This window comes from Amphiura filiformis, chromosome 9 (genome assembly GCF_039555335.1).
Source record: "Amphiura filiformis chromosome 9, Afil_fr2py, whole genome shotgun sequence".
Taxonomy (NCBI): domain Eukaryota; kingdom Metazoa; phylum Echinodermata; class Ophiuroidea; order Amphilepidida; family Amphiuridae; genus Amphiura; species Amphiura filiformis.
Window position 1 is genome coordinate 14,877,341 of NC_092636.1, and position 25,319 is coordinate 14,902,659.

The following is a 25,319-nucleotide window of genomic DNA, read 5'->3' on the forward strand; positions in this document are numbered from 1 at the left end:
ACTGAAGTTCATTAAACATTCACAGAAAGTAATTTTTGAGTACAATAGCAATAACATTGATCTTGACTGAACCATCAACCACAACAAACTTCGTGAGTTTTGTCATCTTTAACACCCTTAATCCCATCCCTTACCCTTATGGTTTCTATCTTTAATTTCTACCCTTAGAATTTGTTATCAGCCCTTATTTTCCCTCAACTTACTTACTGTGCTGCTGTTTGGAATCCTTATCAAAATTGTCTTTTGAACAGATTGGAAAGGAGACCAAGGAAGAGATCGAAAGTGTTGATGTATAGAAAGACGTCTTGGTGTAGATTTATTTATCTAGTTGGCGAAACAAAAGTACATAAATTAACTCAAATACTGGAACGTATGTTTCGTTAACTCAACATTTCGTCCGAAACTATCAGACATCATCAGTTAACTGATTCAGGTTGATTGGGCACTTCAGAGATGGTGATCGATTCCTTTCAGTGCCTGGTCCTGAACAGGACAGGACTATGTTTTTATCTCTCGCACAATTGCTTGACAATCTTGTTCTTGTTTGTCTTCTTTTTTGTTGCATTGTTTGTTTGACTGTGTTCTTGTTATGTTCTTGAACTTCCAGACAAGAGATGGAGAATCGAAAAGCCCAAAGCTACCTAAAACGAATTGGTCCAAGTGTTGATATTTGGGAGTAAGTATTGAGCTGAAAATTACACTTGATATCAAACAAATGTTTAAAAATGTTATCGTCATATAGCTTGCAAGATTCAGTGTGACTTGAATGAGAGATGCCACCACTGGTGGAAATTTAAAATGAGAATTCTTTCAAACTGATGAGAATTGGACAAAACTATGAGAATTGAAAATTTCCACATTTCTATGAAACTTTCGCATAATGTGTCAACAACTGGTCACATTGTTTTAAATGTGACACAATCTGGTCCATGGAGCCAAAGGCAGCAAATTTGAAACTGAGATAAAGGTATAAAACAATAAAATACATATGAAATTTTTTGATGTCTATTTTCTTAGAACCAATTATGCTAGACCTTTAGTATTTTCAGTAAATGATAGCCTATTGTATACATAATGTAATATATACAGTAACTCAATTTCCAAACATGCCTCCTTTGGCCCCCCATGAACCAGATCGTGTCACAAATGATAAAATTTAACACAATATTACAATGTGACAGATTGTTGACATGTTAATTTGTATTTTTCATTCATTTGGATGAGAAAGTTTCATAGAAATGTGAAAATTTTCACACATAGTTTTGTCCAATTCTCATCAGTTTGAAAGAAATCTCATTTTTAAATTTCCACTAGTGCACCCTAAAAGTTGAGGGTTGGGGTTAGATTTAAGTTCGAATAACGGGTATATCTTGATGATGTTGAGATTAGTGTTGAGTAGTATAGAATTGAGGTGATTTCGACCTTATAAAGATATGACACATCCGTTGATTATTTCCTTTTTCATTGAAAACATGTGAAGTTTGGGAGAATAATTTTTCAAAGGAAAAGACCATTGTTTTATGGCAAATAAGTTACACAGCTTTCTGGTCAACAGTTAAGGATTTCAGTCAATAGACCTAAATGTTATGTTCCTTGTTATTGGGGCATTATGGCAAATGAAATATTACACAGGTCTTAAGCAGTGAATTATAAAAAACTACAGTGGAACAAATACAGGGCAACCCCAATTTAAAGGGCAAACCAGGCCGTTGCAACTCATATGCTAGCGCAATACAAAAAGGTGGCGACAGCGTCGCCTTTCCCTGTGTATTACCCTGCACTAACATGGCGTCCAATGGCGTCTCCCGGGCGGGGCCATTTTGGAAAAGTAAAGAAAAATGCTGCTGCCACCACGATAGTACTAAAAGCTACGTAAAAAAATATGCGTAGTGCTGTAGAGACTTACTTTAACATGACGTCACGAATATGCTAATTAAAGAAAAATGCTGCTGCCATCTACGTCCACATGTTGCAAGCGTGACGATCGCCTGGCCTCACGTCGACGAACAGAGTTTCAATTCCATCGCACTACGTGCTCTATATACTTATTCCATGGGCAAACCAAGAGAAGTAAACAAATAGATAAATACATTGGGCTATGCGATTTGAAATCCATATACCCATTATGAAAGACATGATCCTAATCTCCCACACAGGGAGTGTGAATTTCATATCAGGTTACCTAAATGGGTGACTCCATTTGAAATCTACACCCCTTGTGTGGTAGATTCAGGTTTTGTCTTCCATAGGTGGTGTATGGATTTCAATTGGAATAGCCCATTTATATAATTTTGATTATTTGATACCTCAGCATGTTTCATGGAGAGAAGAGGGGTGTTACCAGAGGTCAGTTCAGGAAAGCTGCAATATTACTTCAAAGGTATGCAATACATATATAATGCACATTTCGACTGCTCAGTGCCAATATACTGTGTGTAAATTGCCAAATGTTCACAGGGCAGCTATTGCACTTACCCACTTCTGGCACTGAGCAGTCGATTTGTGTGAAAATTTTACATTTTGCAACATTTTTTTATTTACTGAAGGTATTACATGTGATGCTATAGTCTGTCCACATAGAAGTACAAAGTAAATAGACCTGGAGGTATGAGAATAATTATTTCAGTGCAATGCTTCTTTAGCGCGCCAACTGCTGCGCGATTTGTGCACCATGCTCTTTATGCGTTGCGTCACGCGTGACGCAGAGCATCGACCCCCGATGCCACAGATTTGGTTTGTACTTCTAAGTAGACAGACTGTACATGGTCTGTCATTGGGATTGACTGTTAGGGCTAACAAGAAAGTTTTGGAAAATTGATGTGTATAATGTATTTGTATTTAAATTGTAATATAATTTGGTTTACAGATACATACGAGGCTGGATAGTGAGATCAATGCTGAAGAAAGTCATCAAAAAGGTAGATGTGATTTGTAGAATCTTCAAAGAATTGGGTTTAGACTTTATGAAAGTACATGAAAGTACTTCTACTACTTAGCATGTGTAGGAGATGTGTACATAAAAGTGTTGTATTTAGTTACATTGCAACCCCATCTTTAGTTTCATAGCTTTCATATACAGTTACTGTAGGTAAAAGCCCCAAGATTTAGCTAAATTGGTATTTTCAAAAAAAGAACAAAGTTAAAAAGACATGATGAAATCACACAAATTGAAGAAGTTGTACACACATGATTTTGGATTTCCTCATGTGCTGTTGGTTTCCAAATAACCTGTCATAGATTGAGCTCATGTACAGGGATGTGAGAGTTCCTCTTTTCAGCCAATCTCCTCTTTTTTTGTTGCCAAAATTTACATGTTTTTATTTTATTTTCAGCCCATATTTGGTGTTTTTACCCTGATTTTACGCTGTTTTTAGTGATTTTCCTCGTTTTTGGTCTTTGGCCTCTCACACCCCTGCATGTAGCATTGTAGCACCGGAATCTATCACAATTTGTTTGTTTGTTACTCCAGTGATATAGTAAGCTCCCTGGTTGAACTGCTGATCGTAAATTATTTTTGAATTTTTTTAAATTTTTCAATGATTTTTGAATACAAATATGCAATGTATGCATTGGTGTATGCATTTATTTTTTTGGCCCTATCCTTATAAATAAATAAATAAATTTTGGATTTATAAAGCGCCTTTCTCCAGATCTTAGAGGACTCAAAGCGCTGTAATTTCGCTGCAATGGTGAATCATCACAATCAGATCGCATCAACTAGGTTGCTGCCGAACGGCGCACACCTATCCGCATTTAGATTGTAACATCCACCAATTATCTGTGCAGCTCCCCAAATTCCATTGGGTGAAGGAAGTTTTGATATCCAAACAACTAATCACCGATTTTTGCGATACAGGAGGAAACCGGAGATCCCGGAGAAAACCTGCGAGATCGAGCATGGAATCGGGATAAACCAAGTGCACATGAGTCCTTGGTATCTGAACTTCATTATTATCAACAAAGATAAATATATACAGTTATGCACCTTTTTTAATCAATATGCAATCATTATGGCTACTATTAATGTAATTTTTTTGCTTGAAGTAACAACCAGGGGTGTGTAGATTCAAAATATCCCGAGAGCCATGAGGGAAACTTTTGAGTTATTGAGGTCAAATGTCACACAAGGGGATATGCAATTGTTATTAGGCCAAAAAAAAAAAAAAAGGTTTGTCTCAAAGCTCACGAGTGGTTTGAAAACAAATGCGAAATGCAATTTTTTTTTTTTTATTCCCGACTTTTTTATGGTATTTTTCGAAAAAGTCTGATTTTCGCCAATTTTTTCTGGCAAAAAACTAAAAAAAAAAAAAAAATTTGAAATAAAAATAAATTTCCGCATTTCTTTTATGTCAAATCGAGCAATTTTACAAATGCGCGTGCAAGCTTTGAGACAAACCTTTTTTTTTTTTGCCTTATTAATCTGTCTTTTCTTGCTACTAATGATGTACTTTTGTCACATTTTTGTTTCCTTCAGTCTCGTGTCCATGCTGGTTCCTTCAAGACTTTTGTCAAATATTACAATACAGTGCTAAAACGCATTGCTCGTTGGCATGGCATCAAAAAACCACGCATTCACGCTAATCTTTGGGAGATGGATCAGTTCATGGATAAGAAAAGATGTAAGTTTGTCTTGCTATTGGGCTGTTCTAGATGTAATCCACCTCCCCAAATGGAAGATATGACCTTAATTTCACACACAGGGGGTGTAGATTTCAATTGGAGTAACCCATTCAGGTGACCCCATTTGAAAATCATACTCCCTGTGTGAGAGATTAAGCCAGCAGGTCATGTCTTCCATAGGGGGTGCATGGATTTCAACTGGAATAGCCCATGGATTTGACCTTTCTTTATCATTTAATGACTTGTATTATTTGGTTTCCAGCAACAGGGAACTAGCATTTTGTAGTGACTTCCAACAGATCTGGTGCAAAGATAGCGGATGATCATATGATAGATGAAATATTTATTTATTCTTTTGACAATTGGTTATACCGTGACGATAAAACCCTGTTCTATGAATTTATGGGCCCGACCGACCCAGAATTTGCGTGTTTGGAGAATTTAAAAAAGAAGAAGCTAAAATCATGTAAAATCAGCCAATTTGGGGCCAAAGTTTATTCAATTTTGGGCTGAACATTTCTAGACGCATTTCTAGAAATGTTTGCAAAAATTCTCATATCAGATTCGTCAGATTTTGGTGATAATTTGGGTAATTTTAGCCTCCAGTAGCCTAATACAGTTAATAGTCAAAAATTTTATTTTTATTTCTTGTTTTATTTTCTCTTTTCTAGACTATGAATCCGTGTTTGTCAACAGAACACATCCAGGAGATGAAATGCTGGTCAAGGAGATTGATCTATTTTTCAAAGAGTGCGACCATTATCCATCCAAGAGGGAGGTTTATAATGCCATACTTGGAGCCACCAAAAGTAAGTGGAAAAGTAGCATAATGTAGTGAATTATAGGTGATGTGACCCAATGTTATCAGAGATGCCAACCCTCACTATTTTAGAGGGAAGCTCCCTTTTTTGGAAACATTTTTGTCCATTTTAACCCCAAATTTGGCAACCTCCCTATTTCTGACAACTTATGTGCCATTGAAGTTGCATGTAATTTTGAAAACCTCCCTATTTTTTGTTTGAATCCTCCCTATTTTCTGAATGTTAATGTTGGCAGCTCTGTGTTATCCAATCAGTCTATTGTAAAATAACAGGGATATCTCCTGATATGGGAGATGGAAGTACTGTTAAACTGTTGCTCGATGTGCGTGGGTTCGAGTCCCCGTCCCACCACCGTGTTGCACCCTTGGGCAAGGGGCTTTGCCTTGGTTGCCTCACTCCACCCAGGTGCAATGGGAAGCTGTTAGGGGTAGTCACAGTCGTTGGACTGATGAACCCTGCGCCATTTATAGGCAGCAAACATGGTTCCGACATATTCTAATGACAGCGGAGTAAATTTAACGTGCTTTAAAGCAGTTTACAGCGCTATATAAATATCTACATTTATTTATTTTAATTATTATTTTATATTTTCATTTTTTTTTTTTCATTAAAGTGTAAATTTTCACATTACCATATTCATTCCAATAAGCGCCCATGCCCCAATAAGCGCCCACCCAGGGTATATTCAATTTGCTAAAGGGTACCATTAATGTTGAAGTGACAGATAGATGTTGATATAGTTAAATAGCTGGAGGACTACACATCCGGTGTAAACTTGCAATACATTTTCTACATCAGAAAAGCTACTAGAACGTCTCAGGACCCTTTTATAACATACATAAATTCATCTCTAATAATCTCCCCTCACAAAAAATTAGGTAAACCAGGTAAAAAAATAAGCGCCCACCCAAAATGACTTTGTTAAGCGCCCTGGGCGCTTATTGGAATGAATACGGTACATTAATTTTTGCGCTTTTACCACTTTTACAGTACTCTGCAGTGGAAAATATTAAGAAAGCTGGGCCAGTAGATTTATTGCAGGCCCAGTAGCTTTACAATTTCATTGGCCCGGAGGGCCAGTAGAAAACAGAAACCCAAGTCAGACCTTGTAATGAAGCCTCTCATATCTTGCGTGGTTTTTTTATTTATCAACAGAGGATCCTGATAAACCTCACTTAAAACTGAAAGAAAAGGATGTTGTGGAGACAGCATTTATGATATACGTTCCTCCAGGCACCGGTTTGAAGATTGATAATCTGCGTAGTTCAACTTGGCTTAACCCACTGGTTAAGGGAGAGGAGGCCAGGAAACTGATGGGTAAGTGATTTTAGTCATGGCTTAACCCACTGGTAAAGGGAGAGGAGGCCAGGAAACTGATGGGCGAGTGATTTTAGTCATGGCTTAACCCACTGGTTAAGGGAGAGGAGGCCAGGAAACTGATGGGTGAGTGATATTAGAGAATCCCATGGGCTTTTTGTGATCAAGGTCTGGAATTGGGTTTATAGGGAGTAACCTATTGGTTTAGGATACGGAATGTTATATAATGTTAAACATTGCACCCTTTATGTATCCATGTCAATTCAGCGTAAATGCGAATAATTAGCACAATTAGCAAGCCAATATGTACATGTGAATGTACAGTGAGGTAAATCGGGGGGATGGGCTGATGATCGGGTCACAGGTCTCTAATATCATAAACTGACCTCAAAGAATAGGAAACACTTTGGTGGGAAAAATGCACCTTGCTCAGAAAAGAGTTAAGGTCATACAAATGTTAAAATTGCTCGGATCCACTCCAAAGTTGCACCGATCATAATGATTCAGAAAGGTATGATTTGCCTTTTGTATGGTTCTCGAGTTATAAGCAAAAAGGTCAGAGGTCGCAATTTGGGCTAAAAGGGCTCAAAACATAAAACCAATATTTAACCAATAAAAAATGTTTTTTAATAGTATATTTGACACCAATTCAAATAGAGAATATGGTGTCTTGTTACATGAGTAACCAGATAAAAGGTTATGACCTTTGACCCAAGAACTACATGTCGCAGATATGCCCAACTCCAACTTGTAGGTCAGTATCTTCTTTACTTTACATTTTATAACAAAAAAACTGAAATTATACACTTTCATTTTATTCCTTTTTTTTTTACATGTGCTACAGGAAGTGAGCATGTGGAGCAGACTTCCTATTTAACCAGCATTCAAGTTGTAGCAGCTGCTTTAAATGAGCATAAAGAAAGAGAACTTGAAGAGATCAAGAGGCAAGCAAGAAAGGCAGAGGAAGCTGCAAAGAACAAAGAGGCTGAAAACTCTTAAGCAATAGACAACAAACAGTAAACTGTCAAGTGTGTTGAGCAAATAAACAAATCAAGTATTTTTACAGCCAGATTTGTAATTTTTATACATGTTACCAGGGACCCATGTTATCAAAATAAAACCCGAAATCAAGGTAACTGAGTAAGTAAGCAAGCTTACAGACCTATGCTAGAGCTCGGAACACGCACACAAAAACCCAATCAAGTAAGCAGGCAATTGTTTCTATACATCTCTGATGTCAACAAAGATGCCAGTGACCTTAAGTGACTTAGCAGGAAATGCCTTTAAAGTGAGCAAATTTGTAGCTTTGCAGTGTTGCCAAAATAAAGGGCAAATGATCCCATAAAATATGTGGTACAGAATGATTGGCCCTTATGAATAGTCTGTGTCCCATAACCACTTTGACATCACAGGTATTGCCACATGTGACTAAATTCACTTTTTTTTACATTTTGGTTTGATGGTCATAGCATGCAATTTAGAGTAGGGGTAGCATTTTAACAGAATGACCTCTAATAACCACTACATGATCTTTAATATCTGTGTATAACTTATGTTTAAGCTTGGCACTACTGTCTGTTCAATTAGCTTAGATTCTTGAATTTTTAAGATATTTGAAAAAATAGAAAATTGTGGTCAAAGTCATCAAAGAAAAGTTTTAGCACAGCCTTAGACCTAACATGATTTATACTTTTCAAATTCTAAAGTTCAGTTTAGAACCTCATTTCTTTTCAATTTTGGTCTTTTCCCGCGATATTTTTATAAAAAGCCGTAGAACGTCGGGTACCATAAACTTTTTTGAATCAATCCATTTAGAGCAATGGGGACGAATGTCATAATGCGCTGAGATAGTATCTATTCGACCATCCGTATCAGGAAGTATTGTCCATCAAAATAGCTATATATTTGCCAGTATGCATAATTTGTGTTGAAACCCTACTGTTGAAACATTACGTTATTATTTATGAACTAAGCTGTTCTAAAATATGCCCAGCTTATATATATATAAAATACATTCCTTGTGTATTTATTTATTTATTTATTTATTTATTTATTTATTTATTTATTTATTTATTTATTTATTTATTTATTTATTTATTTATTTATTTATTTATTTATTTATTTATTTATTTATTTTACGAATTGGTCTGAGAAGGTATAGGCCTATAGGCCTACTATAAAATTACACATTTACTTTCAATTTGTTATTCCGTTTTTGTTTTTTTTGTATGAGAAGGACATTTGGAAACAAAAGAATTTTTGCATCAGAAAATATTATTTAAAACAATCAGGTTACAGAAAACAATTCTTGTAAAGTCACTGTATCTGAAAATGTCAAGCGAAAGCTTAAACAAAACTCAAGTTACATTGTAAACCAGTTGAAATAAGAACGAAATCCATAATTGTAATGTCATTGTTTAGGAAAAAATAATGCTCAGAATAATGTTATGCATATTAAAACGTAATCGCGCCACAGGCCCTAATTATAGTTTCGTGTAACAAAAACCGGTCGACCATCATCACCTATAGAACCTATCCAATAAGCGGAACGATATAACAATTGGAATGGCAGGACAGATTGGTGGACAGATTGTTTTGCCAAATTGGATAGGGTCTATGCCCTAAGTTGAGAATAGACCGTCCCACTCGATTTGTAAAAAGGTCGCGAACCCTTATGGTGGACCCAAGTAACTGCCTAAAATTAGGCAAAATTGAAAAGAAATGGGGTTTTAAATTGAACTTTGGAATTTGAAAAGTATAAACCACGTTAGGTCTAAGGCTGTGCTAACACTTTTCTTTGATGACTTTGGCCACAATTATTTATTTTTTCAAATATCTTAAAAATTCAAGAATCTAAGCTAATTGAACAGACAGTAGTTGCATTTTAAGAGGGTTTGACGAAATAATCAAAAGTAGTATTATATTATCCTGTTTTGTGAAATTAGAACTAACTAGCAATAAATATTTGTGCAATTTGAGGGGAAAAGGGCCAAAAACATGCAATTTTGGAGTCACAATATTCAAAATCTTGGGTATTTTAATACTGTAGTCGAGAAATGTGTAATATAATATAATTTTTTTGCAGAAGTAACAGAAGTAAGATTCAGAATCTGCTGAGAGCCTCAAGGGCACCTTGAGGTCACACAAGGGGATTATATTTTTAAATACTTAAAATCATGTTATAAAATATCACAAATTATTCTTCAGGTCCCAAGGAGTAAAAAAGTCAAGGTCATATGGAATTCCTAATTAATGAGATATAAATCGAAATAAGTCAAAGGGTACAAATTTGTACATGGGTAAAAGTTTCAAAATGCTGTAATTGCAATGAAAATAGTCTCAAATTATCCATCTTGACACAAGGAAACACAAAATAATCTATGGAGTCTTGATGAACTGCCAAGGTTGTTAATTCTGATTCTAGAAGATATAGCAAACTGTACTTTTGTATTTATTTTTAAAGATGAATAATTTCTTACTATTTTTATTCAATTTGGAGCATTTTGAAAACTTGACATTGTTATTAATATGCTTTGACGTTTTGCTCCCGGCGGAATCTAAAACTACATGCCCTCTATAACTTGAAGCAGAAAATTTACATAAGTACGTCAATGATCTCTATCTTCAACTATTATGTTAATTTTGACAATTGGTTTTAAAAAAGTCAAGAACCAGGAAATGTAGTGTGATGGTGCAGTGGGGCCTGGATAATGGCGACATTGTAGCGGTAACAAAATTCCACATTTTTTATTCAATGGAATACATACAGATGCACATATCCACCCTGCATTTAGTAATTTCTTTGCATTGCACCTTATTTCTAATAGATTCCTTACAAATTAGGTTATTTAAACTATTGAATGGCTTTGGCTGAAAACCAACCTTACACATAAGAAAACATGTATTCTTGTATGAAATAAAATAAATAAATAAATAAAATGAATCCAGAAAAACATGTGGAAATTTGTTGTTTTTAGCCTATTTTGTCAGCTGTGACGATGCAGCACATACACGATCAATGTTATGGATCAATATTGCGGACCCTAAATGCAGGAGTGCATACAAAATCTACCATTGTGCGTATGCACTCTTGTATCCACTCGTATCTTTGATATTGATCAAAATATTGAACGTGTTTGGGCCGCAGTAGGCCTACTGTTTAGTTCTTTTAATTTGTTCTTTCCCTGGAGTCGCTCATGTATATTGTCTTGAACTCAAAACACCGCATTTTATGAGTGCAATATCTGCCATCTTAATTAAATAGTCTCAAAGCCCTTCCCAAATTAAAAACCTAATGCGAGTTGTTTTTTTAGGTTCTTTTTGACTCCTTTCATCTCTCAAGGAGGTCAAGATGAAGAATTTTATTGAGATTTACAATTTAGGCTATCTGAGATTTGTGTGTGGCATATTTGGAGAAAAAGAAAATAGCAGAAAAATCCCCTGAAATTTACTCAGCTCAGCGGATTGTGTAGCTTCAATTACTTTTTAGATTATAATTGACAAATAATGCAGTCTATGGGTGCCAGTCGTTGCATTTAATACATATACAATAATGAAGATAGAGAGCGGATAGAGCATCTTTGAGCCCGATTACTGACAATAATGTTGATATGAACATTAATAAGCATTTAGAAGTATCATCTCTTTTTCCATGTAATTGAATTATATTCTTAGTGTGGTAACAAACTGTAGACTCACTCTCATTCATCTGGGTATGATGAAATTAAGATTTAATTTCAATCTGGTCAACCCATTTTTGATAGACAAACCGACATTGCAACTGAAACCTTCAGTCTTCAGCTGGGTTGGAGTAGTGGCGTCTTGCGCGCCAAGGGGGGCACAGCCCCCACTTTTGTTGGTCATTTGGGGAACGGTGCAAAAACGTCAAAATTTGCAACCTCAAAATATGATTCCTTGGCCTTTTAAAACGCTAAAACCCCAGAGCTGCAAAGGCGGGCACCTGGACTCCACACGTCAGGGGCTTCGCAGCAAGCCGCTCGCAGTGCGGGCTACGCCCACACCTTATACTCCTAATCAGACTCCATTCTGGGGAACTGAACAACATGGGCCGCCACTTTCAATGTGCCACTGGGTTGGAGTCCTGTGTTCTTGAAATAAATCGCCCAACCTCTTCACATTTGCAATGGAGAGCCAACTCAAGTGAAAACGACTCGGCTGTTTTTTACATCTGAAAGCCAGTGGACACCATTTTGACACCTAGTATGTCAGAAATTTAGAACACGATCATCATTAATTTGAGCATAGCTGAGCAACCATCCCTCAACCTTGGAGGAGGTGTCCAGGTCAAACTTTCTCACGGCTGGGGACAATCCTCACTGATTGCCATCAATACTCAGGTCATTTGCATCGCAACACAGCTGAAGACTGAAGGTTTCAGTCGTAACATCTGTTCGTCCGTCAAAAACAGGCATGTCTGGTTGATTTAGATTAAATCTTAACTTGGTGTGGTAACCTTCTTTTATATCTTATCAGTTAGCAAGTTTGGTACCTAAATAACTATAATAATTATTGTTTATCAATTCTCTTAATTAATTACCACAATGAGTTTATGATGGTCAAGAGTCTTTCAGTGTCAATCAGGGTCTTAGCTAGCCACCCGTCTGGCCGTCATTTTAGACGGCCAGTTTGCTCCTGGGACGGGCAAAATTAATGCCTTTGACAGATGCTATATTATAAATTGTATGTTTTGAGAAGCTAATTGACCTTTTTAGTAGACCCAATTTGTAGAACAAGGCCATATCAGCATATATTTGAACTCTTTTGAACCCCCAATGGGCTATAGATGTCTGGTAAATGTTTTAAAGGTCAAATTAGGACAGACAATTTTATTCAAATGACGGGCCACCCTCAATTTCTAGCTAAGACCCTGGTGTCAATATATTTTACTTCCAACACAATGTGTCACATTACTTCCAACACAACATGTCATGTACTCCTTCCCTGCCTAGATCCGTCTGTATAGATATAAGTAGCCAAGGTCCTTGGGGAGTTTTTCAGACACTGCAACCTTCCTGTCGTTAAAGATAACCCATCTGGAATGCAGATAATGTTTAAGACATAGTAAAACATGACAGCTGGAATGACTTGCATAAAGAGAAGACTGTAAATCGAAATGGAGCAAAATTTTTTTTAACATATTAAAGGGACATTCAGATACTGCAAAAACATAACCTTGAAAACTAAATAATTATTGTAGGGTAAGTGAGAATCCACCAATCCGGCTTGAAATGGGAGGGGGGGACAATCAGTCTGATTTGTCAAAAGTGGGTCATTTGCCAAATGGTGGGGGGGAACATGTCAAATATGGATGGCATGAAGGGGTCATGAGGTTTTCCTGCTATTTTCCCCCTGTTCATGGGTGTCAATCCAGGGACATGTCCCCTGGATTGACGCACATGAACGGGGCAAATAGGCAAATAACAGCTAAGCCCACGCACTTGCCTCATGCCCCCTTCATGCCATCCGTATTTGACAGGGAGATGGGCAACTCATGACTGACGGGACAAATGCGCTGATTCCCATTCGTGCTATCCCTATTTAGACGGGGGAACTGGGGAAAAAGCTTTAGAAATTCTCCTATGCTCCCTTCTTGCCACCACTTTTTCTTTCTTTCCTTGGAAAATTGCCAGGGGCAGCTGCCCCCTTTGCCCCCTCCTGGACCCATTACTGTTCATCACTGTAAAGCTCAAAATTTCATTTTGACCTTTTTGCTAATAACTCGCAAACGGTAAATATATGTATTTATATATATATGTATAAATATATTTGAACAAATTTTGACCAGTTTTGAATTTGTACCTTTATGTAAACTTTGACTTTGAATATCTCTGATTGCACCCTTCAAATAAATTATTTCTACTGACCTTGAATCCTTTTTGATGTGACACACATAGTGACCGCATGCTGTTGATGTCCCCATGTGACTTATGAAAGCAACTAATTGGTACTCTACAAGAATAAACATAGGAAGACATACAATGATATTACTCATTGTGGCCACTCAGCCAAAGAAAGATATTGAGAAAATTTACAATACACACAAGCACTCATACATCCCCACACACAACAGTATCTCCTGTCTTATTCCATTTCAGGGCCTAAGACAATTACAACACAGTAGGCTATGGGGTACTGGAATACATGTAACTATGCGTAACTGGCAAATTTTAATGTCCAAATCAACTAAAATTTTAAAAATAAGCTATTTTCATGGATATCTGAACCATACCCTATAAAGACCATGCTAAAATCATGTAATACCCCATTCATAGTAATTACCAATGTAATTTTATGTGAAATTTCAAAGATATCCCTTCTTCCTCATGGAACAGGCTTTGCCTTTAAATTACAGTATGGTATGTAAATTAAGCATGATAACATCGCTAACATAATGCTGTAATTGGTAAAAAGATGTCACAGAAAAAAATTATTACCACAAGCATGTTGTTTATGTTGCGACTTATATTTTGTTATCACACTTGCATGGTTTATAATTATGTTAGTGTTTGATTGGTTTCAGTATCAATGTATGGGCAACACACCGCACTGCAAACAATTGCGGCATAGTATAAATGGACCTTTAGTTGTGCAAGCCTATCCAATTCACTTACTTCCCGGTCCATCTCGACACTTGGGGCCTGCAGCTGCTGCAGCTCCAACTTCCTCTGTTTCCATGGGAACAGAATCTAGTTCATCCATGTGACTGAATATCCAATCGGCTGCTCTCTCGACATTGTTATCCTGGAGTGAATTACAACATGTATAAGTCACTCAAATGATTTTAAAAAGAAATACATTATCACTAATAAGCCTTTACTTTCATATAATTATGTGACCTGCCACTACAAAATGAGCATAAAGTCGTAAGTTGGTAGTTTCGAAATGCCCTGGCTAGTGCGTTGGTGGTCTTCATTTCCTTCGTGAATTGCCCATTGTGCCCCATTCACAAATGACATACAGACATACTTCTGGCTTTAACAGGTGCGTGCCAAAACAAAGCCATCAACTCAGTCAGCCAGGATGTCTCAAAACGACTAACTTGCGAATTTATACTCATTTCGTTGTGGCAGGTCACATATGTATCCCTAGAAGAACATACATCAACATGACAGGCTGATGATTAGAATTTTATCATAATTTAATCATGATTCATCTAGTAATTATAGTGGCCTACCGTATTGTTCCTAATAAACGCCCAATGAGTGTGCAATTTTTTTTATCACTTTTTTTAAGTAGAATAATTCTATGCTACCGAGTTTCTTTGCAAACAGCAGCATGAAAGATGTCCTTGTTACCCGCTCCAGGATTGAGTGAAGATGTCCTTGACACCCATCCCAGGGTTGAGAGAAGCAACTCACCGTAGCCTTGAGTGCTTTAATTGCTTGGTCCCTGGTAAATCCCATGCTCTGAATCATAGCCACACCCTCTTCATTGATGCTTGCTTGTGGCGCTTTCTTTGCACCACCTAGCTGAAGTGGCTCTGCAAAATCTGAAGACAAAAAAGCAGGTATTCTGATTCATGATTCAATATAATGCACTTGTTTCATATCATTTTTTCATTACAAATAGGTGAGAATATTCAGGTCAATCTTGCTACTACACGATTTAGCTGACTCGTTGCATACAGCTCCTAAAACTTTAACCTGGACAAAAGTTGATTTGTAATCATCTTGTGTTGCGAATGCTTGGATTTAATTAAATAGAGATTCCCCAATTGTGTTGATTGGTAGTTCATATTACAACTCATACCACCACCTCGAGATCATGCACCCAACTCAACTTGGATGTCGAATGTGATGACATCTAGTTGAATGCCACCAACGCTTACGGAACATCCCTATATGGTTATATGTACCGAGTGCCCCCCTCCTGGGTCCACTATAACTTATCAGTTTACCTGGATCGCCCATATGTTCTAGCACCCAGTTCATGGCAGCTTCTGTGCCAGAGTTGTTGGTCTTGTAGACGGCTTTGCGGCATCCTTCCCTGGGGAAGCCCATACTGACTAGCTGATCAACTACAGATTCATCAATTTGTGGTTCTGCAATGAAAACAAATATCATTTTGTATTTTCTGTTGTGTAAGCACCAAAATCAATAGGCTATGTTAAATTCAATTTGAAATATATAAAACATGTGTTTTGGGTCAATTAAACTTGAGCGCACGCTGGCCTCATATTTGGACTGCACGCTACCATATTTGCACAGATTGTGATTCACACTTCTGTTATTGGTGGTCCGGTTTTAGCCTGTTCGATTTTTAGAAAGACAAAATGTAAAAAATAGGATATTTTTACAAACTTTTGAGGAAAATTTTGTTTTATTTTGAAATGTATTGAGATGAAAGTGATGGTTATGAATGAGAATTAATAACCTTGCATCGGTAATATGTCCAGCATTGTGAAAAATCTTAACATTTTTGCTTTAGACCTCGGTTTCATGGCAAAATGTTTTGATTTGTTCCAAATAACCAATGTGCAGTTATTAACCTCTAATCGGAGACTAATTTAAGAAATTTAAAAACTTTATTATGGGAATGTTATCTTTAGAAGCCTATTACTCAAAAACATGTCTGGTGACTTGTTCCGGATTTTGTTGGAGTGGGTAACATATTGGCCCTTGTGGCAAATTATGGCAGCTTGTGGTAAGTTATATAAATTATCAAAGAATACACAGTAAGAAGTAATATTATAATCAGTAATCAAATGCTCACTAAGCAATATCAATCAACATACTGTAACTTTGCTGCATTTACAGTACAATGGTAACTTAATGAAGCTTCGAAAGTCAAAATCAATCAAACTTTTGACGCAACGTCAAATCCATTTCAATAAAATAATTTATGATTGGTACTCTCCGTAAGCAATAGGGATAGAAAAGTTACGACCAGTAAATCGTAACTTGCGAACGATACTTAAGTTACGAAGGGTTAAAAGTTTAGTGAAATACCTGGAGGTAGCGTCTAGTGACTACTACCTGACAACAGTTACAATCAAATCAATCGTACAGCTGAATATCTATAGGTCTATTCCAGTTGAAATTCATACACCCCCTATGAAAGACATGATCTTAATCTCCCACACAGGGAGTGTAGATATCAAATGGAGTCACCTATTCATATTTGAAATTCACACTCCCTGTGTGGGAGATTTAGGTCATGTCTCCCATAGGGGGTGTGGAATACCTGCATACCTGGTGGTGGTGGGCCATCCCCTTCAGGCAATTCAACTTCACCAGCTTGTAAACCTTTCCCTCTGAATGCCGTCAAGTCTAGCTCATCACTCATATCAACCGATACATCTGTCAATCAATCATTAATTACAGGTTATTCTTAGTCAGTGGGAGTGGTTTATTACGTAGACACATAATCTGATTGGACAATCGCATGATTTTGGGTGTCGTCTATCAGGCGGTAGACGACCCACGTCATCATGAGTGTTGATAACACGTAACACGCTCAGTGCGCATATGTATCACATTGTATGGTCGACAGTTGGGTAAACAAAGTTTGGCACAGCGCCTGATAATAATGTAAAATACATTAAATTACACAACGTTTCGGGTATAACCCTTTTACAAGTGTGAGCAAATGCAATGATACCTTACAGAAGCAAGCAAAAAATGTGTGAGGCCATGAACAAAGGGAAGAAAAAAACCCATTGGTAATGTATCACATTGTATGCGTATGCGCCGGCATCCACTACTCAAAATATTGGACCTGCCTGTCGTCTCTCATAGGTAGAGGATAGTCAAAATAAAAATTCCTATCGTTTATTCTCTAAATGAATGCGTCTTACTTGTTGAGAGTGAAATTGTACAAAATCATGCACATGTACTAACTAAGACGTTGATGCCTCTAATGCACGAGCCCCGAAGACGGATGGTGCATTAGACGCAGCAACATCTCAGTACAAGTGCATTATTTTCTACAATTTCTCGATCAACAAGTAATGCGCATTTATTAACCTATTTCATATACAAAAGAAAAGCCGTGATTTGTATAACAAATTGTCACTAAAAATGTTGGAAAATACAAGCAAATATAATTGCATCAACCACACGGAAAATGAATCAATTCTATACGATGCGAACGTGTGCGAAAGCACTGCACGTAGTATGCGGAGTGCGCGCCTGTGCAATTATAAAATACTAATGCACGCTTCGTATTTTTCTAACAGCGTTTCTGATTGGCTATGTGGTTCTATAAGAGTGTATAAAATCATAGTAATGGCCTTAATTAACAATGCTTACTATTTCTATTAACATTATAAGAAAAGATATTTTACAAGCTACTCATTTACCGCATATATATGATTTTGTTTTGCATAACAGACAGGCACACTTGTTAAATTTGTTAGAGATAAGTGTGCAAACGATAGACAGAGTTATTGTCATGGAGGACAGATACGCTTCACACGAGCTTATAAACCTGATTGGTACAAATACGGTTGAGCAAAGAAAATTCCAAAGTAAAATATATTCTGTAATGGTATTTAAGAGAAGATCAATTTGTAAACAAGGCAAGTATTACACAGACAAGCCATGTAACAGTAACTTCAGAGCAATTACCGAGTCAAACCAGGATTCTGAAGTTTAATTTATACTCGATAGCTTTTGCATAAAGCAATTCTTACGCATTTCAGTGAAATATTTAATCGGTTTGTGCATTCTGTTGAATGTTCATTCTTAGTCAGTGGGAGTGGTCTAGTTCGTAGACACATTTCTGATTGGACAATCGCATGATTTCGGTGCCGTCTATCAGGCCGTAGACGCACCCCACGTCATCATGCGTCTTGATAATGCGTAACTGCGTGTGTAGAGGTGCGCTGCGTATGTATCGCGCTGGATGCGTAGAACTAGTGCGGAATACGCCAACGCGCTAGCAATACGCCGCAACAGAATACGTGAAGTTGTAAACAAGTTTCGTTCATTTTATAATGAGGGAGTTTTTATGACGGTATAACTTAGTTTTTGCTTTAAAAATTTGTTTACAGTTATTAAAATAATATTTAACTGACTAAGAATGAGAATAAACGATAGGAATTTTTATTTTGCCTATCCTCTACCAATAGAGGATAAAAATAAAATATTTTTATCGTAGTGGGTGCGCCGGCATCCACTACTCAAAATATTGGACCTGCCTGTCGTCTATCACACGGAAATTAGGCCCAAATAAGCTGAAATGTTTCCTGTTGTTGCGAAAGTCCATTTGGCGTTTTCTGCTTGGAATTTTGTGAAATTCCTCCGTTTTCTGTAAAACAGAGAACTTTAGACTCCAAAAATTGGAGAACTTTGGGCCTTAATCTATATTAAAATGTTACACTCCACCTACCAAGTTTCTTAGGCACCCAATCATCACCTAGAGTGAATTTCTTTAGTTGAATGAAGAGGAAGTCTGGAAAGGAGGCTAATCTTGTACTCCTGGGGGATAAAAACAAATCATACAATTTAACATCAACAGTTTAACACAGTGAATAAAAAGAAAGACACATTATGGATAATAGTGTTATCATGGTCAAGCAAGCAGTATGTGAGTGGTGATGTAGTATAAGCATGTACAAAGTAGTGTTATTTCAATGCATTGGAATAGGAAATAAATTGAATTTGATTTTGGACATTTTTCAATTCATCAAAATGTTTTTTTTTTTTCATTTCAATTCAATGCATTGAATCGAAATATTTTTATTCTTTCATTTCAATTCAATGCATTGAATCGAAATGTGTTTTTTGTTCATTTCAATTCAATTCATTGAATCAAAAATGCATTTAACATGTATTTTGATTCTGCCATTTCACCTGTATTGTCAGCTTATCAGTTAGAATAAACTTTCTCCCTGAACTGCTTTTAGCCAAATGCCCGGTAAAATGTATCAGTGTTGGTAATAAGAATTGAATTTGAATATGAATTGAATTCAAATGCTGTGAATTGGAATTGAAATTAGTTAGCATTTAATTTCAATGCATTGAATTGGAATTGAATCAAAATGATTTAAACCAGAGAAGAATGGAATTGAAATTGCATCAAAATCATTTTATAGAATAAGAATTGAATCTGAATTGAATTGAAATTCATTTTCTGAATCGAAATAACACTACTACAAAGGCTGCACCGTTTATAGCGTTCAACCAGCACAAACCAAATCTTTCGACAATTTTTATCAGCAAAGTTAGGGCAATTTTTCTGTTGTCCGATCATTTGTGAGTAGAAAAAGTAGAAAAACTTTTTTAGAATGTTTTAGGTTAAACATTCCGTAATTTCATAATGAGCCACACAAATTGACATGTTTGAACACGGCAGGGAAAAAATAACTAGAAGCACCGAAGACTTACTTGCAAGCTGTGGACTTTGCCTGTAAAGCAGTGCTATAGAAATCCTCTACAATCTCATCAGCAGTGAATGCCTGCAAGCATGCGTCTAGCGGGATACAAGGCCTGACCACCTCTCTGGGGTCAACACGCTCCTTCTTGGCTTCAAGTTCTTTTCTCTTCTCTTCAAAGGCCGCATATTCAGCTGTATGTGGATTAGAAAACAAACAATAGAAATAAAAACAAATCATTACACCTGCCATGATGATTTATAATGTAACACCCAATCAAAGATCTTTTAGTAAAGCTAGATGAGAATAAGTATATGTGTTCACGTAACCGCCTCAACTCATTTGCATAATTTTGGAGGTGGGCTGATCGTATTCTGATTCGTCGAACACCTAATTTGCATAGTTTTGGAGGTTTCCATATTTGGGTTTACCCAATTAATTATTAATGACCGGACGTTGTTTACATCATGACGTCATAGAGCTTGTTACTCGTCCGATTCGAAACACGAAAAGCATTTGCACTTTTCTTCCCATTAATGTTATATCATGAAATACCATATAGCGGAGGTGTTAGTTTTTTATATAAGGAAAATATTCAAACTGATGACCCCATGTTGACAATGGCTAAATATGCTGTATTAGTTCTGGAAAGGGTCCGTGACGGTCCGCCAATTTTTTCTTCAGATTTTGATGTCATTTAGTAGACTTGCTTACCAGTCGTTTTCATTATCCTAACTACAGTTTGCACATTGAAAAGTGAACTTTGGCGTCACGTGATGCTAAAAATTCTTGCCGTACCTTTTTGATTCATTTTTCAGCCGGGACGGTTACGTTTGCGGCCACGCATCGGTATAGGGATGACCAGTTCTTGTGTATATAGAATTCTGTGCACCCAATAAACTGGTATTTTTGGATGGGTTAAGGTGGTACTACACCCCCTGATAAATTTTGTGACTAATTTTGCATTTTTCTCAAAAAAATAACTACACACTTTTAACAAAAGTTATATATACAGGGGCAAGGAATCCAATTACTTCACTGAAATTTCAGTGATTCAAGACAAGTAGTTCATTATATACCGTATTCACTCGATAGTTAGCACATGTGCTTCCTATCGAGGGCTTTTGAAAATGTGCAAAAATGAAAAAAAATGAACAGCGCCATCCACAAAAGTGACAAAAGTGTAAAGGGTTTTGAGCAAATCATCGATACACATAGCTATATACGAACAATTAAACCTAAGAATTTGTGTGTTAACTACATTAGCTCAGTTGGTAAAAGCGACAGACTTTGAATCATCTTAAGAAGAGCGAACTGAGCAGGAGTTCGAGGCTCGTTGTAAACTTTTCCGTTGCTTTATTTTTATTTTGGGGTTTGAGCTTTTCTTCATAAATTTAATCTTTTTTTGTTTTGTTTTTCATTTTGTTTCTTTATTGTTTCTTATTTGCTTTATTTTGTTTTGTTTTTTCTTTTCTTTTCTTTTTCTTCTTTCTATTCATACTGGGGTCATGGGCTGTTTATTCAAAAATGTAGTTGGGTATGCCCTCAATGTTAAAATGAGGTGGTCATGGTCCTCTTTGCCATTACACGCTACAGAAATTCCATATTTTCAAAGGCTCTGATGATGGTTCCTTTCTATCAAATGACTATCATTGAAGACTGAGTTCTGCAGTCTATTTCAAAATACTGACTTTGTTTTACATCAAGAAGGACACAATAACTGTGACTTAAACGTGATATGGACATGCTTTTTAACCGCAAAGAAATCTTTTGCATTTTATAATTTTAACCTTATCCATTATACTTTTATGATTTTGTGCAATACGAAAAATAAAAAAACAAAGAGCGTGTTTATAGTGAGCCAGATTCTGCGGTATTTAGCTGGACTGCCACGCAGTCTATATTTGTTTATGTTTTACTAACCATTGCAAATCTAGACTGCGCGGTAGTTTAGCTAAATAACGGAAAGATTGTCTCAATATAAACACGCTCATTGTGTGTAAAATCCCGCTCCGATTCAATTGTGCCTGTTACATTGTGTGCTTTATTGAATCAGGGACCTTGTATAAAGGCCCTGCATGAAATTATCGATTGGCTCCAGACAAAGGATTTGAACCGGTGTCCTTCACCGTAGTTATAGCGGAGTGCAGTCCATTCAATCAAATGTTGTCATCAACCTATTTGATCGTAGTGCAGGGTTATGTGTGTGAGACGAACTGTCACGGTAGATTGCAATCATGCTTTTATTGAATGCATTTGAGTAGTCCGCCATATTTACGGGATGATACGTCACATGCAAGGCCTCTATATGGAGGGACTGTAAACGGCTTCCACCCATTGTACCATGCGAGTTGCAGGTTTACAAATTATCCTCAGTTGAGCAAGCATGAATAATACGTTGATCAATAGACCCTACTGAATCAAGCACAGTTACAACACAGCGTGGCTTGTCTTGTACATTCTTGAAAATGAGCCTATCAGTTTGCCTATAATGACAGACTCTAGAAATGCCAACATAAATCTTCAAAGAACATCATCTTAAGAATTATTTCAGTATCGAAATCAGTAGGAATACCAAGTGTACGGTGTACACATTCCAGAAAAAATATAATTTTGTTTGTTCTAGCATTCTGTATCTCCACAAAATTATCACATTTTGTCTTCAAAATCCTATATAAATGATTTTCCATGCTACACAGAAATTGTGTTCGGCAAAGGATAGACATTTTACACAATTTTACATAACTTAAAAAAGATATTGGAAATTTTTTTATTTTTTATATTTAGTAGGGCAACATGAGTAAATAATAAAATTCAAACATAGCGCCTCGGCGCCTCGCATACAATCGAAGGTCGAAAAGATAATCTGATAACAATAGCTTGACAATAATCTGTTTCCAGTCCCTGATTAAATGGCCAAAAATACGCCAACAATGACATAACAGCAAGCCAAAGACGAATTCTGATCACCAAGTGGGTTGGAGAAGTATATGGAAGGACATTACATACAATGAAGGGAACCAGACATAGACCTACTGTACATATTTCGATGAGCATAACAAACACCAATTGATGTCGTATGACCTTTGACATGCATGCATTCTTTTGTCGAGAGTGACATGGTCTTTCAATTCGTGCCGAGTGTCCTTGTCAGACTTGACTATGCATCAGTGGTCATGAAAGGATTCAATTAACCTCTGCCCCAGTAATCCCAAGCAATTGTCTGAAATTGCTCCTCGGAGATGTATCATGATAGTCATATAACGACCAAAAGATAAATGACTGACTATCATTGAGGACTAAGTTCCGCAGTCTAGGTGAAGCTGAGTCCTATCAAAATCAAACAGGAAACAATTTCGTGCCTAATTTTAACACGGATTTTTTTCAAATGCATATCCAAGAACTATGTTTTTATTCAACATTTTTTATTCAACATTACTGAAAAAAAAAAGTTTTTTTTATTTTTTTTAGAATTTTCAAAGCAAAAACGCGCATTTCTGAATTGTGCTGAGTTCAACATGTATCGACCGACTTTTAGCATGACTATGCGTAACAATTCGCAAGGGAAATGTTACTTGTAATCCGATTATCACTGTCAGCTGGATCACGCTTTTGAGTTCTGCACCACGATCGATATGATCGCAACACAAAGTCTATGGCATTCAACGCCATTTATTGTTCTAGTGTGTCCCAGCAGCTATGTCTGCCATTGAGGTGTAGCATGCATGTGTGTAGAAATGCATGAAATTGGATGTAGGGGTGAAATTTTAAAGTTGACCCAATTATTCGCCAGCTTAAGTGTTACGTGTAATCCGATTATCACTTTGTCTATTAGAACGAAATGAGCGTATTTATTTGCCTTCAAAAGGTGCGTGATCCAGTTACCAAGGAGTTATGTAACCACTCCACTTTTAATCCAACTGATCTCTAATTGTTCCTTTGGTAAAAATGAATAAATAAATAAATAAAAAGCCCACAAAAAACCTTCAAGAATTGTCAAATGTAGGCCTATATTCGTAGTTAAAAAAGACCTGTAAAACAAACATGGCAGAGAAAAAAAATTTAAATAGTGAAATAATGAACAGATTTGAACTTCATCGAGTCTCGAAGTCCGACGTTTTCCAAACTGAGCTAATGGGGCGCAGACATACATTTGCAGGTTGAATTGTTCGTATATAGGTATGTTTTGAATAAATAACCCATGACCCCAGTATGAATAGAACAAAAAAGAAAAGAAAGGAGAAAAAGAAAAGAAAAGAAAAACAAAACAAAATAAAGCAAATAAAAAACAATAAAGAAACAAAATGAAAAACAAAGATTAAATTTATGAAGAAAAGCTCAAACCCCAAAATAAAAAATAAAGCAACGGAAAAGTTTATAACGAGCCTCGAACTCCTGCTCAGTTCGCTCTTCTTAAGATGATTCAAAGTCTGTCGCTTTACCAACTGAGCTAATGTAGTTAACACACAAAGTCGTGAGGTTTAATTGTTCGTATATAGCTATGTGTATCGATGATTTGCTCAAAACCCTTTACACTTTTGTCACTTTTGTGGATGGCGCTGTTCATTTTTTTTCGTTTGTGCACGTTTTCAAAAGCCCTCGATAGGAAGCACATGTGCTAACTATCGAGTGAATACGGTATGTTAAGAATTGAGGTACATTCTAGTGGTATCTCTTTTCCTATCATAAATGTGACCCCTCAGCACAACTGAGCCCTGAAGTCGCCAATCATCATTTTTGAGATATTCAACCAAAATATTCTGCTTGAAATTAGCTTTAAAATGATGTATATCATATCTATAGTACTTGACATTTAAGTAGTGAAAAATCAATAAAACAGTCAATAAATCCTTTGTTTCCTATTGTTTATTGTTAAGTTCGATGGAGCATATCTCAATAGTGGCACTGGCGACATCCGGGCTCAGTTGTGGAGGATTGTCACAAATAATGTACCGCTTGTCTTGAGTCACTGAAATTCCACTGTAGTACATGTAACTGGATTCCTTGCCCCTGTAGTATACATAACTTTTGTTACCAGGCAGTGTGTTATTATTTTTTGAGAAAATGCAAAAATAGTCACAAATATTTTAAGGGGAGTAGTAACACCTTAACCTATGAGATGGCATGTTTTCCATTTCGAACTTTCATTGGTATAACAGAGGGTTTCTATCCATTTCTAGGAATGGCCTGTGCACTGTCTTCCTATTTCCAGTTTATTAGAAGAG

The 25,319-nt window shown here is 36.6% G+C and overlaps 2 protein-coding genes across 3 annotated transcripts in view; one reads left to right on the top strand and one right to left on the bottom strand.

Annotated features, from left to right (window-relative positions):
• LOC140159988 (uncharacterized) overlaps positions 1-8,344 on the top strand; it is a 59,958-nt gene extending 51,614 nt beyond the window's left edge. The window contains 7 exon segments of the mRNA XM_072183255.1: positions 608-676; positions 2,312-2,380; positions 2,867-2,918; positions 4,475-4,619; positions 5,292-5,429; positions 6,597-6,758; positions 7,603-8,344. Coding sequence (XP_072039356.1) covers positions 608-676; positions 2,312-2,380; positions 2,867-2,918; positions 4,475-4,619; positions 5,292-5,429; positions 6,597-6,758; positions 7,603-7,757 — 790 coding nt within the window. The 3' untranslated portion in view covers positions 7,758-8,344.
• Positions 8,345-12,664: 4,320 nt separating this feature from the next.
• Positions 12,665-25,319, bottom strand: part of LOC140160674 (ubiquitin carboxyl-terminal hydrolase 5-like) — a 56,121-nt gene continuing 43,466 nt past the window's right edge. For both annotated transcript variants that reach the window (XM_072183958.1, XM_072183957.1), the window contains exons 14-21: positions 20,108-20,288; positions 19,110-19,198; positions 16,970-17,077; positions 15,676-15,819; positions 15,137-15,267; positions 14,390-14,519; positions 13,643-13,727; positions 12,665-12,811 (exon numbers count right to left, since the gene is read on the bottom strand). In XM_072183958.1, coding sequence (XP_072040059.1) covers positions 12,724-12,811; positions 13,643-13,727; positions 14,390-14,519; positions 15,137-15,267; positions 15,676-15,819; positions 16,970-17,077; positions 19,110-19,198; positions 20,108-20,288 — 956 coding nt within the window. In that variant the 3' untranslated portion in view covers positions 12,665-12,723. The remainder of the gene's footprint in view (positions 12,812-13,642; positions 13,728-14,389; positions 14,520-15,136; positions 15,268-15,675; positions 15,820-16,969; positions 17,078-19,109; positions 19,199-20,107; positions 20,289-25,319) is intronic.